This window comes from Pteronotus mesoamericanus, unplaced genomic scaffold (assembly GCF_021234165.1).
Source record: "Pteronotus mesoamericanus isolate MK-2021 breed Mesoamerican mustached bat unplaced genomic scaffold, CSHL_Meso_final scaffold_1135, whole genome shotgun sequence".
NCBI lineage: Eukaryota > Metazoa > Chordata > Mammalia > Chiroptera > Mormoopidae > Pteronotus > Pteronotus mesoamericanus.
The window spans coordinates 94,335-110,589 of record NW_026555300.1 but is presented as its reverse complement, the minus strand read 5'-3'; the positions used below and the strand labels follow the sequence as shown (position 1 = coordinate 110,589).

At 44.3% G+C, this 16,255-nt stretch overlaps 1 protein-coding gene across 1 annotated transcript; it reads right to left on the bottom strand.

The window, feature by feature from the left end:
- Positions 1-1,213: 1,213 nt before the first annotated feature.
- LOC129081582 (V-set and transmembrane domain-containing protein 1-like) lies at positions 1,214-15,738 on the bottom strand. Its single transcript, XM_054587247.1, has 9 exons — positions 15,705-15,738; positions 14,412-14,447; positions 13,146-13,430; positions 8,744-8,782; positions 3,851-3,943; positions 3,710-3,737; positions 3,468-3,496; positions 3,335-3,366; positions 1,214-1,297 (listed from the first exon to the last, which is right to left on the bottom strand). Exons 1-9 carry the CDS (start codon positions 15,736-15,738, stop codon positions 1,214-1,216), a joined length of 660 nt encoding a protein of 219 aa, XP_054443222.1.
- Between the last annotated feature and the right edge of the window lie 517 nt (positions 15,739-16,255).

The window sequence follows — 16,255 nt, the reverse complement described above, 5'->3', positions numbered from 1 at the left end:
AGTATCCCCCAGATCCTCCAAGATGGGTTGCAGGTTTGATCCCTGGTCAGGGTACGTACAAGAATCAACCAATGGCCCTGGCTGGTGTGGCTCAGTGGATTGAATGCTGGCCCGTGAACCAAGGGTCGCTGGTTCGATTCCCAGTCAGGGCACATGCCTGGGTTGTAGACCCAAGTCCCCAGTAGGAGGCGCTCGAGAAGCAACCATACATTGATATTTCTCTTTCTTTCTCCCTCCCTTCCCTAAAAATAAATAAAGAAAATCTTTAAAAAGAAAAGAAACAACCAATGAATGCGTACATAAATGGAACCACAGACCAATGTTTCTTTCTCTCTTTCATTCTCCCTTCCTCTCTCTCTAAAATCAATACACTTTAAAAATTTAAAAACGTTGAGGAAATAATACAAACAGAAATATGGTGGCAGTCACGTCAAAGAGGAAACTGGTCTAGGCGTGAGACTATGTGGCTGCTCAGCACAGCATGAGAGAGAATCGTGACTCAAATACATTTAGCAGCTGACCGGGCTACATGCTGCGTAGGGATGCTGTTGCTAGCTCATCACTGGCTCGTGTTCTGTGCTCCTTTTCAAAAGCCCTGTGTCTAGAGAATGCCTTACCTGACTGCAGCCCCACAGGCTTCTCTGGGGGACCATTTTCCATTTGCGTGGTGCTGTCCACAGCTCCCCAAGTGACTATGATGAGTATCACCAGCCCATATATGTAGGACATAGTCTTAGCTTATGGTTTTAAAAAAAAATGTTTAATGTTTTTTTAAAGATTTTCTTTCTTTATTTTTAGAGAGAGGGTAAAGGAGGGAGAAAGAGGAGAGAACACACGTCAATGTGTGGTTGCCTCTCATGCGCCCCCTCCATCCCCCCACTGGGGACCTGGCTTGCAACCCAGGCATGTGCCCTGATTGGGAATCGAACCGGAGACCCTTTGGTTCGCAGGCTGGCACTCAATTCAGTGAGCCACACCAGCCAGGGCTTAGCCTATGTTTTAAGTCAAACTATGCTAAAGCCAGACTCCAGATTTTAGGAAAACCCATCCAGTAATTTTTGAGAGGGCCAGAAGCCAGAAGAAAAACCTTAATTTTATTAGCATGGATGATGAGCTGATGACACAACGCGATGAGGATTTCCATGTGTCTAGTCACCTCAGCCACCTGAATCCAAACCCTCCTCCCCAGGGGAGAAGTCCTTTCTCCAGCCGCTCATTCACAAGATCCTGGGGGCTCCTCCTCAGACGGTGCCTTGTTGTTCACATCAGCAGAGGTGTCTTCCTGGGGGTCTTCAGTCTTTGGGGAACAAAGATGGGTACACGCCAGCATTTAGAACTGAGGTGTCTAATGTGGTAGCCTTGAGCCACACGTGGCTACTTAAATTTAGATAAATTAAAATTAAATTAAATGTAAAAATAAGCCAAGCAAGTCATGTTTCAGCCGAGATTAGGTGCGTTCATACGATGCAGGACGAGCCGTATTTCAAATGTGCGACAGCTACGCGCGGCTGAGGGCTGTGGTATCGGACGGCCCGGATACACAACGTTTTATGTTGGCCGTGCTTCACGGGGAATGAGGGTTTTGACTCTAGTATTAATGAAAGGGTTCTGACAACCAGTGCTGACTGGTGCCAGTAAAAGTCATTGCAAAGGTGTCTTTGAGAACTACCACCCTATGAGAACACCTACTGGCACTGTAATATTGTTTTTTTTTTTTGTTTTAAACAATTTTATTGAGGTATCATTTATAAATAAATAATGTATAATGTCCCTAGTAAGTTCCCACAAAATCCCCCTATTATAAGTGTACAATTAGATGACTTCCAGCACATTTGTAGAACGACGCAGCCAACACTTTGAGAACCTGCGTCACCCCTGGCCCGAGTCCCCTGGCGCCTGTCTGCAGTTCAACCTTGCTCTCCTGCCTCCCGCCCCCACCCCACACTCACTGCAGCCAGAGGCAACAACTTACTTGCCTTTTCTGGAGATTTTATATAACTGGAGCAATGCTATATATAGTCCTTTGTATCTGGCTTATTTCACTTAGCACAATGTTTTTGAAGTGCATCTGCTTACTACATGCATTGGTAGTTTCTTCCTTTTAATAGCGGAATAGTACTCCAGTGCATGAAGGTGCCATATCTTAATATTATATTGTTATAACATTATTAATAATTTCTGAACGAATCACATTAATCCAGCATGTGAAGTGGACTAGACTTGTTAGCGGGTGCTTAATTTGTGAACCATGCCTTTTTTTATAATTTTGAATATATTTACATTTATCTATCTACATCTGTAGATGTAGATTTATATCTAAATGAATGCAATGTGCATAGGTATTTTTTCAGCACGCCCGTGAACTCCTTGCACCTCCTGGTAATCGTCTATTTGCTTTGACATAAAGAATGAGCTGATGAACCTCTGTGTCCTGTGGGAAATGATATAAAGTTATCTGATGTCACTCTTAGAGGGAATGCTAATCAATGTGAAATCACAAATCAGCAGTATTTTCAGTAGTAAAACAGTCGGTGTATTTGATTAACATTTGTTCATTGATGCTTTCACATTGTCTACCTCACAATTAAGATTTGCCAGCAACTCCAGGAAGCCCTTTATGTTCATGACCTTGCTAGACTTGCACAAGCCTTTTCAATGGGGAGTTTCGTTGCCACTAGATAGGGGAGGAAACGCAGGGTTCAAATCCCAGGGACTGCCTGATTTGTCTCAGACAACACTGTTGATAAATAGGAGACATTGGGAGCTGAGATTCAGCTACTTTGTAATTTGAGGGCTATGGCTTTTTTGTTTGTTGTTTGATTATTTGTTTGTTTTTTGAGATATAATTGACATATGGCATTGTATAAGTTTAAGGTGTACAACCTATTGATATGATATATTTATATACTGCAATTCGCTCACCACTGTGATGTTAGCCAGTATTTCCAAAGGGCATGTAATTACCTTCAATTACCTTTTGTATGTGTGTCGTGAGAGCAACTTCCACCTGTCCTCTTAGTGACTCTGAAGTTTATAACATATATTGTGGGCTATACATATTGTGTGTTAGATCTTCAGGACATTTATTTACGAGTTACAAGTTTGTACTCCTAACCATCATCTCCCCGATTCCTCCGCCCCCCAGCCCCTCGTAACCACCATTCTACTCTCTGTTTTTAGGAGTTCGGTCAAAGCACATGTTTTTAGACACCATGGTCACGGGCCTCCTGATGGTGTGAGCTGGGGCGTTATGTAAGCAGAGTTCGGGGAAGCAGGTAGGACCAGCCCGGCTGCTAAGACAGCTCTTAGGGGAATTCCAATGGGGAGAACTCACCGAGAGAGATTCTCTTTCCAGCATGGATAAACCTGCGTGTGTGTGAGAATCAGAAACAAAAACACCTCAATTCTCAGTCAGCAGGAGTCCAGCTGCCCTCTGTTCTCTCCTGGGTTCTTCCCTTGTCACTTACCTGACGCCTCCTGCTTGGCAAATCCAGTTCTGAGAGAGAGAGAGAAACATACAGTCAAGTATGGGGGATGAAGATTTTGGAGGGATGATAAGGGCTTTGGAGAGGAGAGGAGGAAGGTCACAGCTCGGCCTGAGAGAGGGGTGTTGTCGGGGAACAGGGTGCAGTTGGGCCTGAAAAATGGGGTCTGGGCCAATGGGTCTCTGAAGGATGACGGGAGAGACCTGCCAAGTATATCGATCTACCTCTTGGTGGCTTCTTCATGTGATGAACCTATTAAAACACACACACACACACATACACACAGGGGGAGTTTATCAAATTAAAGAATCATTCCCTTTACTCCCCTGCCCCGATGGTTTTATTGGGCATTGCTACGAACTCACCTTGCCGATTGTATCTGTAGATGAGGAAGACAGAGGGAAAGAGGAGGAAGATGATGAGGCAGCTGAAGGTGGTGACGAAGATGATTCTGGTGTCTGGAAGGAGAGGAGCAGGTCAGAGAATCAGCTGGGCTTCTGGAACACACACTGACAGAATTTAGCAGAACAGGTAAGAGGAGCCAGACACCGTGGCTTCAAAACAGGGAGCTGCCTTATACCTCTCGGCATAAGGTCCATCCATTCTGTCACAAGTGGCAATATTTCATTCTTTTTCATGGCTGAGTAATATTCCATTGTGTAAATGCACCACAGCTTTTTTATCCACTCATCTACTGATAGGCACTTAGGTTGGCCAAAGTGCCTATCCATTGTAAATTGTAAATAATGCTGCAGTGAACACAGGTGCATGTATGTTTTCAAATTAGCGTTTTGGATTTCTTCAGATGAATACCCAGAAGTGGGACTGCTGTATCATGCAGAGGAAGATAAGAACCATATGATTTCTCTAATATGTGGCATCTAAAAAACAAAATAAATGAACACACACAGCAGAAACAGACTCATAGACACAGGGCACAGACTGGTGGTCGCCCGATGGGAGGAGGTTTGGAGGGGCTGGGTGACAAAGGAGAAGGGATTAAGGAATACAAACTGGCAGTTAGAAAACCGTCACGGGGATGGACAGTCCAGCACAGGGAACGTAGTCCCTAATATTGTAATAACTACGTGCCGTGCCAGGTGGGTGCGAGACTTATTCGGGTGATCAACATGTAAGGCATATAAATGCCTAACCACTATGCTGCACACCTGAAACTAATATAATACTGAATGTCAACTGCAATTGAAAAATGTTTTTTTCTTTTTAAAGTGGAGCTGTCGCTCCAGAGCGGGGATGTCCCATTGCTTGAAGTATTTTGTTTCATCTTCTCCCTTGAAAGGGAGGGCAGCGACAGCAGTTACTTCGCTGGACAACATTACGTGGGCCAGCATTTACAGAGCAGGCCTCGCACGTGAGAAATCCCCCACCAACATTTCACTGGCGGCGGGGATACTGGTTGGTTATGGTGAGTCGCTTGCGGCAGGTTCACGCGTGCTCTTTCTCACCTTGACAATACGCCCGCAAGATTGGTTCACCATCCCCATTTCATTCATAAGCCAACCAAGTACCAGGGAGTCAGATGCGTTTCCCCAAGGTCACGCGGGAAGGATGGACTTGGATCCTGGTGTGTCTACCCCATCAGGCCAGCCTGCCACACGGCCAGGGGGGCCATGGGGCGCCCAAGTTGGAGAGACGCGATATTCTGAACCTGTGCCAGGGAACTGATAATCTGGGGAGATAGCATGTACCCGACCAGCTGTAACACTGCAGAGGTAGTGGCAGGTTCCGGCACAGGGGAATGAAAGCCCACGCTCTCCCCGAGCCCAGGAATCGTTGTCTGCATGGTGTACGTACAACATGAACTACGCCGTGAGTGAGAAGGGCAGCATGCCATTTGCAACAACATGGAGGGACCTGGAGGGCGTGATGCTAAGTGAAAAAGGCCAGACAAAGCCAAATGCTGTATGGTATTACTTATATGTGGAATCTTAATAATAAGAAGAAGAATAACAATAATAATAATGTCACAGAAACAGAGTAGAATATTGGTTGCCAGGAGGTGAGGGGCAGGGGAAATAAGGAGAGGTGGTAAAAGGATACGGGTGTGGCTTGGTTGGTTGGAATATCATCCCATGTATCAAAAGGTCATGGGTTCAATTCCCAGTCAGGGCATATACCTAGGTTGCAAGTTTGGTCCCCAGTCGGGGTGCATACAGGGGGCAACCGATCGATGTTTCTCCCTCACATTGATGTCTCTCTCCCTCCTCATCCTGCTCCCTCTCTCTCTAAAATCAATAAATATATCCTTGGATGAGGATTTAAAACATTTAAAAATCTGCTACGACAGTAGATCTTAAGCACTCTGAGCAAAGAAAAAGAAAACAGGTAAATATACGAGGTGAGGGATGTGTTCATTAACTCAAGGGGGAAAGCCTTCCACAGTGGATACTTACATCACATCATCACATTAAACATCTTCCCGTTTTACCTGCCAGTCAAGCCCCCATGAACCGAAGGGAGGTAAGACGACCTGACGTGAAGAGAGAGGCAACGCTGACGAGTGCCGGCTCGAGCCCCCGGGGTGGAAGCTGCCTCACTGTGCAGGACAACGAGGCTGCTCTGAGAATGGCGGTTTCCTCTCCCAGCAGCCCACCCACACCCAGCTCCCTGTGTACAGGCGCCGTGAGCGCTCCCGCACCCAGGTGCCCCCGGACCTTTGCCATTTTTAGGCACGGAAAGGTCCGCCTTCTCCCCTTTCCTACGTGAGCATTTGCATCAGGAAGGATCCCAGATGCCTGGGAATTTGTGGCGGCATGGATGCCCTAGCTCCCTGGCCTCCTGTATCTGTGTCCTTTTCTGTCCCCTGTGCTTTCCTGCAGGATTGAGCTGAGGGACTGGAATATCCCACCGTTGTTTAGTCTCCTTTCCTTGAAGTCCTTCTTCCCCACGCCCCTACAGGGTCACTTTTGCACTAATATTTAAGAGTCTGCTTCCGTTGGCATCACATCCAAGAGACCCTCAAAAGCAACAGTTCTGTCAAGGCATCTGCGTGGACAGACGAACACAGGGCAGGAATAGTTGTTCCTCGATGGAAGCAGAGAGACATCAGCCCTGCTTTAACCATCTACTTCTCTTTTTGTTCAGCCTGCAGTTTTTCTCATATAGCAATTCGTTGGAAAAGAGAAGTAAATTCTTACAAAATTCTCTTCCTATGGCCCCACAACCCGAAGAACTGAGTTCACCCTGAGATGTTCACATATCCTGGTAAAATTTCACACTCCTGTTTCCAACGTAAATTATAAAAGATCTATGATATTGGTCTGGAGGAGTCTCACTGAGCAATGATACAGCTTTACACAGGCACCAGAAAGAACGCCTGCCCTTGTGGCAAAGTTAGGTGATGAAATTCATTATTGGTCTGCACAGAACGGGAGTATAGGGTCCCTTCTGGGCAGCTTTGGGGCATGCATATACCGGGTGCAAACAGCTTATCTCTGCTTAGAGATTTGTTATTCTGTTTAGAATTGTGGTGGCATAAGTGTGAACTCAGAAAGTACATTTTAAGAAATGATATGCACACCCACTTGGATGGCTATAATAAAATGAAAGGAAATTAACAAGGGTTGGCAAGGATGTGGGGATATTGGAACCCACATATATGGCTGGTGGGAAGGTAAAATCGTGCAGCCACATTGGAAAACTGTCTGGCAGGTCCTCAAAAAGTTAAACATAGAGTTGCCATATGGCCCAGCAAGCCTACTCATAGGTAGAACCCCATGGAAAGCAGGAACTCAGTCACTTGTACACTCCTGTTAATAGCAGCACTAGTCAGAGTAGCCGGAAGGTACCAACAACCCAAGTGCCCATCAACGAATGGATGGAGAAACAAGGATGGTCTATCCATACAATGGAATATTATTCAGCCATGAAAAGGAACAAAGCCCTGACACCTGCTACATCACGGATGACCCTTGAAATCACGATGCTGAGTGAAAGAAGCCAGACGCAAAAGACCATATGTTGTGTGATTCCATTGGCAGGAAATGTCCAGAATAAGCACATTAATGGTTTGCAGGACCTGGTGGGAGAGCGGAATGAGGACTGACTGCTTAGTGGGTATGAGGTTTCATTTTGGGTGTTTTATTAGTGGCGATGGTTGCACAGCCTTGCAAACTGTACACTTTAAAAGGGTGCAGTTATGGAATGTGAATTATATATTAGTAGAAATGGAAGAAAATAAGTTACACCGAGCTAAAGATATAAAAGTTTTTCTACTTCTTCCCTCTCACACCTCTCTAGACTTCCCACCTCATTTCTGATACTTCCATGCTCCTTGACTCTCTCAGATCTCAGACCTGTCCAAGGAAACATTCATTCCTGGTGTAAACTATGTTCCTAGAGCTGGAGTAGCAGTCACGCCCCAAACCAGCTAATACAACATAAGAACATTTTCAAATAGTAGTATTTATTTTGCAAAGATTCCCCAGAGAATATCTTCTTTGAAAAAAATGAATTAGTCCTTGCCGGGTAGCTCAGTTGGTTAGAGCGTTGTCCCCATGTGCCAGGGTTGTGGGTTTGATCCCTGGTCAGGGCTCATGCAAGAACCAGCCATTGAATGCGTAAATATGCGGAGCAATGGGTTGATGTTTCTCTTTCAAAAAATCAATAAAAAGATTCATTGAAAAAACAAATTATACCAGCATAGACTCCAGTGACAACCTTTAACCGTCTTGGCTCTTTGGAGTACATGGCAGAGAGGCTCTGAGTTGCTGAGAGAAAGGATGATTAAGCATCTAGGTGCCATAAAGTTTGGATGAGCTCCTGTTTCAGCTTTAAGCTACCAAAAGCCCCAATCTTTACGAGAATCTCTGAGGACAGAATCTTAGTCAACTCTCCTTGGAAAAGCAACATCAGAGAAAAAGAATTTAATACTCCCTTATTTTTGAGAACCTTCAAGTTTTATCAAGTCCTTGATGACACATATCCCCAAGGTAACTTGAACTCCATGGGTCCCAGTCCCATTTGCCAAGCCAGTCACACAAACTTACCCCCATGTTTCACGAAACTCCAGCATAGTTTTTCGTTATGAAAGATGACAGACAACGCACCTCAGGGTGTTTTACTCACCAGGATTTTCAGGAGTGGCTTAGAGGTCATCTTTCCTAAAAGGCACTGGTTCCTCCCAAAGCATTGAGAGAGTGAGCACTCAGGTTCTCCCTGTACCTTTTAATCAAAAGGGATCCCTTGCCTCGAGGTGGATACAATTGGTCAAAACACCTCTTCTCTCACTATTGTACCTGTTTTTACTGAGGAAGCTCCAGGAGCATCGCGGATATCTAGAAAACAGGAGGCAAGAAGAGTAGTCAGTTCTGACGCCTGGTGTGGCTCAGTGGGCTGGGCATTGCACTGCAAACCAAAAAGCCACTGGTTTGATTCCCGGTCAGGGCACACACCGGGGTTGTGGGCCAGATGCCCAGTTGGTGGCATTGTGAGAGGCAGCTCTCCCTCCCCTCTCGATGTTTCTCTCCCTCTCTTTCTCCCTCCCCTCCCTTCTCTCTTAAAGTAAATAAATAAAATCTTTAAAAAAATAGTAAAGAAAAGTAGTCATAGTGGGAACCTCAGGGGCATAGGTGTTCATGTTCTACTTACAGACTTTATGGGAAGCAGAGAATAGAATGTCTCACTGGGTCTCCAAATGAGGGCCAGGATGTTAGATTATGCTTCTTAATACTCCTGGAGTTTGATATTGTTATTAACAAAAATATTTTTATTAACACAATATTATTAACAAAAATATTTATGAGTGACACTTCTAATTTCTCCCCTCTCTTGCCAATTTTCCCTAACCTGGGATAGGGCACTACCATTTTGTTTTGTTTTTATTTTATTAAAAAAAAATTTATTATTTTTTATTCTTCCCCTGAGAATGTGTTCATTGATGAGAGAGAGAGAGAGAGAGAGAGAGAGAGAGAGAGAGACATTGATGCGAGAGAAACATCGATTGGCTGCCTGCCGAATACACCCTGACCAGGGATCAAACCCGCAGCCAAGGTATGCGCCCAACCGGGGATTGAACCCACAACATTTTGGTGTATCGCATGATGCTCCAACTAACTGAGCCACTCAGCCAGGGCTGTTTTTTATTATTATTATTATTATTATTATTGTTATTATTTATTGGTTTTGGGTGCACAGCTCAGTGGTTAGACAATCACATAATTTACATAGTGTTTCCCTTGATATTTCCATTATCCCAACTGGCACCATACATAGCTATCACAATATTATTTAACTATATTTCCTATGCTTTACTTAATTCCCCATGACTATTGTGTAGCCCCCATTTGTGCTACTTAAGTCCCTCACCTCTTTCACCCAGGAGCACTGCCATTTTGCAAATATTTCTTCCCGTTTGGTAGGTTGCCCTTTCATTTTGTTGATGGTTTCCTCTGCTGTGTGCATGCTGTTTAGTTTGATGCAGTCCTACTTACTTATTTTTGTCTTTGTTTCTTGTGCTTTTGATGTCATCTCTGAAAAATTGTTGCCAACGCCAGTGTCAAGGGGATTTTCCCTTGTTTTCTTGTAAGTTTTATGGTCTGGAAGCCTTATGTTTAAATTTTTAATCCATTTAGAGTTAATTTTTGTGAGCAGTGTAAGACAGGGAACCAAATTCATTCTTCTGCATGTGGTTATCCAGTTTTCCCATCACCCTTTGTTGATGAGATTATCCTTTTCCCATTGAGCATTCATGGCACCCTTGTCAAATATTAACTGATTGTATATGCAACAGTTTATTCCTGGGCTCTCTATTCTGTTCCATTGATCTATATGCCTGTTTTTATGCCATAACCATGCTGTTTTGATTACTATAGCCTTGTCATATAGTTTAAGATCAGGGAGTATGGTATCTCCAACTTTGTTCTTCTTTCTTAGGATGCTTTGGCTGTTCAGAATCTTCTGTCTGTATCGTACACCTTTTAGGATTGTTTTATTTCTGTAAAAAATGTCATTGGCATTTTGATAGAGGTTGCATTGAATCTATAGATGATGGGCAATATGGACATTTTAACAATAATTCTTTTGATTTGTGAGCATGGGATATCTTTCCATTTCTTTGTGTCTTCAATTTCTTTCATCAGAGTCTTGTAGTTTTCAGTGTAGAGATATTTCACTTCCTTGGTTAAATTTATTTCTAACTATTTTTTTTGTGTGTGTGCTGTTGTGATTGGGATTGTGTTCTTTAATTCTTGTACAGATACTTTGTAGTTAGTGTACAGGAATGAAACTGATTTCTGTATGTTGATTTTATATCTTGCAACTTTACTGAATTTGATTATTAGTTCTGTTTTTGGTTGAGTCTTTAGGATTTCCTATATATAAGAGAATATTATCCTTAAATAAAGACAAATTTAATTTTGTTATAATTTGTAATTAGCAATAGGTTTCACATATTACGTGCTTATCATGGAAATTACTGCCAAGACTAAAGAAAATCATACAGAAAAGTTTTAAGATGCAAAGGTAACACAGAAGGTATAGAAAATAAAGGAAATTATGAAGAAGCACCATCCTAGGATTTAAATATACTGTAAAAAGCAATAAATCTGAATTATAATCATGGCTCTTGGAGAAATCAACTAATTCAATGGCCATCTATTAGTCCACCTCTTTAAAATGTTTATAATAATACCCACTCTGTGGGTGACCATTTAACTTCTTCCTTTCCCGTTTGGATTCCTTTTACTTCTTTGTCTTGCCTGATCGCTCTGGTTAGCATTTCTAGTACCATGTTGAACAGGAGTGGTAAGAGTGGGTACCTGGTCTTGGAGGAAAAGATTTCAACCTTTTACCATTGAGTATGATATTAGCTGTCAGCTTGTTGTAGAGGGTCTTTCTTATGTTGAGGCACATTCCCTTTATACCCACTTGGCTGAGAGTTTTTACCTCAAAAAGATGTATTTTGTTCAGTGCTTTGTCTGTATCTGTTGAAATGATCATGTGATTTTTATTCCTCATCTTATGAATGTGATTATCACAGTTATTGATTTATGTATGTCAATTCATCCTTGCATCCCAGGAATAAATCCCACTTGATCATGGTATATAATCCTTTTAATGTGCTGGTGAATTCAGTTGCTAACATTGCGTTGAGAATTTTTGCATCTATAGTCATCTGGGATATTGGCCTGTAGTTTACTTTTCTCGTAGTGTCCTCACCTGCCTTTAGTATCATGGTAAAATGAGTGTGGTAGTGTTTCTTCCTTTTCAGTGTTTTTGGAAGAGTTTGATTAGGATGGCATTGTTTCTTCTCTAAATGTTTGGCAGAATTCACCAGTGAATCCATGTGGTCTTGGGCTTTCTTTGTTGTGGTTGAGGTTTTTTTTTTTTCCTCCTTAGTGATTCATTCTTTTTGCCCATTATTGTTCTGTTCAGATTTTCTGTTTCTTCATGACTCAGTTTTGGTTTGTAGACTCACACAAAAGCCTTCTCATCTGTAGGTGTGGTCTAAGCCCATGTTCTTCAGGGGTTTCCAGACCACAGTCAAGACAGGCTGGAACCAGTGCACTGTCTCCCGCAGGTCCCGCAGCTGGTACTGAGGTCTGTGCGCCCCTGACCTGATGCGCAGGCAGGTGAGGCTCCTCCCTGGCCCCTTGGCAGGTGGTGCTGGATCCCATGACTCCCACTGAGACACTTTCATCGGCAGATGGATGCTGAATCTTTGTTGTTGAAGGAAGGAACAAAAACAAGGCATGTTTTATGCCACCATGATGTTTGGTTTTTTATTACTTTCTCAGTTTGTATGGGTTCTGGATTCCCATTTTCAGCAGAGCAATAATGATACCCTCAGTTCTCAGGCATGGAATCAGACATCAGAGTGTCATACTGTGACCTGGAGTCATCCCAGCCTTTATGTTGACTGAGGGGGACGGTTTCAGGCCTGATACTGAAGAGGACGAAGGGGTCAGAGTGAAGGGAAGGACCGGCGCTTCCCATTTTTCACTGCAGTGGGGACATGCTCACCCATCGCTCTGTGTTAACCATGCCTTTTATTTTCTACCTCTGACGCTTTGACACGCGGGGACCTTGCTGCCTTCAGGGGGATTCCCCTGCCAGGCTTAGCAATTCCGAGAGATCGGCAGCAACTCCCTCTGGAGCACGCCGCTCAAATGCAACCTAACCCGCCGGGAGCCCACACTCCCAACCACCTCCTTCATTGGCCTCTCGCACTCGGGGCCTCTCTTCCCCTGCCCGCATCACCCCAGGGCCGGGTCCCAGATAACCTGCGCAGTCTCTATGCCCCCGTCTAAAGCCTGTTGACTCCCAGAGAAACCAGAATAAAGGCTCGTTCCCTCCGGCTGCTTCCTGACTCATGAGGCTCTGCGTGGCACAGGGTGCCCCCAACTGCTTGGGAACTGTACCAAACTATCTCTCTAGTGACAACTGTCTCTTCATCCCATGGCCTTGCGGCACCTCAGATTTTCTATTAATACCTCTATTTTAACACACTGTCCCCCACCTACATCATCGAGGCCTCCTCGGAAGCCCCGGTGAGAGTCTTGTTCTCATGTCTCCATTTCCCTGCACCCGAAGAGTCACGCCCGTCTGTCTGTCTCCTGGATTCCTCCTCCCCCTGCCAGGTCCCATCACAGGACAAGGAATATGTGCATCGGGGAGGAAACCTGAGGCTGCCCTGCTCACCTGTGATCACCAGCTGCAGAGGTTCGCTCTTCTCGGACCACTCGTGGGAGCCCATTGTCTGGTAGGCACAGAAGTACGTGCCAGCAGTTTCAGGCTCCAGACCCACGAGGACGAATTCAGCATCGTATCCTGCCGAGTGCTGCTCCTGCTTGTACCCAGGGTCCTGCAACTTCCCCAGCATGGCCGTCACATTCTGGAAGTGACAGTGGCACTTCAGGGTCACATTAGCACGGCGCTCAACCACCGGTCCCGGTAAGGCTTTGAGGGAGGGTTTGGGAAGTTTCTCTGGAAAGAATTCAGAATTAGTTGGACTCTATCCTTTTTCTTTAATTTTTTTTTCTTTTTAATCCTCACCCAAGGATATATTTATTGATTTTAGAGAGAGAGGAAGGGGGGGGGTGGAGAGAGAGAGAGAAACATTGATGTGAGGGAGAAACATCAGTCTGTTGCCTCCCATATGTGCCCCGAGCGGGGGTCCAACCCGCAACCGAGGCATCTGCTCTGACCAGGAATCAAACCTGTAACCTATTGGTGTCCTGGGCAATGCTTCAACTAACTGAACCATCCGGCCAGGGATAAAATTTTATTATTCAATTATAGTTTACATTCAATATGTTATATTAGTTTCAGGTGTATAGCATGTGGTTAGACAATCATATCCTTTACTTGACTCTTTATCTTGATGACCACAAACTCTCCCCCAGAATTCGGATAATGAAAGGTAAAAGGTCATATGATTCAGCCATCAAAAATAATGAAATTTTGCCATTTGCAGCAACGTGGATGGATCTAGAGGGTATTATTATGCTGAGTGAAATAAGTCAGACAGAGAAATACAAATGCCATATGATTTCACTTCTGTGTGGAATCTAAAAACAAAATAAATGAACAGACAAAACAGAAACAAACTTGTAGATACAGCGAACAGATTGAAAACTGTCGGAAGGGAGGGGGGTTGGGGGGCTGGGTGAAAAAGGTGAAGAGATTAAGAAGTACAAATTGGCAGTTACAAAACAGTCACAGGGAGGTAAAGTGCAGCACAGCGAATACAGTCAATAATATTGTAACAGCTGTGTACAGTGCCAGGTGGGGACTAGATTTATTGGGGGGATCACTTTGTAAGTAAGGTATGTAATTGTCTAATGACTATGTTGCACACTTGAAACTAATATAATATTGTATGTCAACTGTAATTGAAAATGATTTTTTAAAAAAAGTCATGAAACTTGGGGTGCAGAAACAGAGTTTATGTGGAAGACAACTCACCATTCTTGTGTTCATCTTCAAAGCCCAGGCAAAGCCCTGGAAGAGAAACTCTCATGAGAGATAAATGAAGTCCTTGTCTTTTAGCAGCAAGGAGGCAGAGAACGCATGACCGGTTTGTTCAAGATCTGCTGTGTTCCTTGCAGGTATTTCCCTGGGTTTATTTTGTACCTTTTACTTTTGTTCCATTGTTTGTCCTTCAGAAGTTAGGTTTATAGAGAGCCTTCCAGCAACCCTTTCTGATTTATTGCATTGAGAGCTGTAACAAAGCTTTTGCGATTAGTCAGTCCTTTTGCCCTCTCTAAATGGAACATTTACCTCTATTTTCCTTTCATATTTTCTTGGATTGTCATGTTTATCCTTACCACTTCAATGATCAATGGTTATTTTACTGTAGAGTGTTGGGGAGGGTTTTCTCCCTCAACCAAATGGAAAGAGTTTGTGGTACAGGAAGTGAATAGGGGAGAATGAAGTCAGCCTGCGGCTGCTCAGCATGGTCTGCCCTGTAGCTGGAGGTCTGGGGTATGGTGACAACCGCCATCTCTAAAGTTCAAGTGTATGTGTGGGAGGAGCATTACCCCAAAGGGAAGAGCTGTACCCAGAAGGAGGAAGGAACTGGGGCAGATCAGTCCTGATACCCCCTCCACACACCGCCCTCACGAAGGAGGAGCTGGGGGCTGAGGGAGGCGAAGCTGTTGGTCCAAAGTTGAGAGAGCTCCTCCGAGCCCAACCCAAGATTATAATTCAGGTCGTTTTGTTTGTTTGTTTGTTTTTCTTTTTCTTTTGTTTTTACAGGCTAAGGGCTGTTTGATTGCATTATGTTCAAGTCGAGGACAGTTAAAATCAGGCTGAGGATAGATAGGGCTGGTCAGAAAATTTTCTTCTTAGCTGTCACCCCCAGTCATTGCTCTTCTCGGCACCCCTGGTTCACACCCAAACCTGTAGCTTTTCACACCCTGTAGACCCTGCCCTCCTACAGGCCAATGGAACATCCATGTCAAGACTGTGGTGTTTGGAGGATAGGTTTGGAGATCCCATCCGAGCTCCGAATGTCTCAGCTGAGTAAACCCAGGGTGCCAGCACAGTCTCTGAACCTTGGGTTCCTCCTCTTTTTGTGTGAACATCGGAACGAAGACATGAGGATATCAGAGCCCACAAAAGCCTGACCGGAGCCACGTGTCCAATCCACAGATGTTATTATTGTTTCTGTACTTGCCATTTTTCCCGTGGTATCCCCACTCTACCGTGGATTTTCTCACCTACCTAAACCCATCCCTCCCAGTCCTGGAGACTCACCGAGGCAAAGCAGGGACAGGAATCCGGTGATCATAGCGTCACTTTTACCCAGACAAAGATCCTGTCTTCAGTTTTACAGTTAAAGAAGGGGGACTGGGGCAATGGAAGTTCTCCAACTGCCCACGTTGTCCCTAGGATGCGTGGGGAGACGTTTTCCTCTGACACTCTGGTTCTCCACACCACCTGGTGTACAGTTTCCTTCTCACAAGCAACTCAGGAAACCAGAAGCCATCAATGACAACATCTTCCCCATAATCCAGTGTGTGTGGCTATGGCTCCACCCACCCCAAGACCTTACCTCATCTGAAGTCGTGCCCAAGACACTTTCTTTCTTTTTCTATTTTTATGTATTGATTTTTAGAGGGGGGGGGGAGGGAGGGAGAAAGACAGAGAGAAACGTTAGTTTGTCGTTCTGCTTATTTATGCATTCCCTTGTTAATTCTTATATGTGCCTCCACCAGAGATCAAACCTGCTACCTTGACTCATGAGGACGATGCTCTAACCAATTGAGCTATGTAGCTAGAGCCAAGACATTGTCTTTAAAATTTTG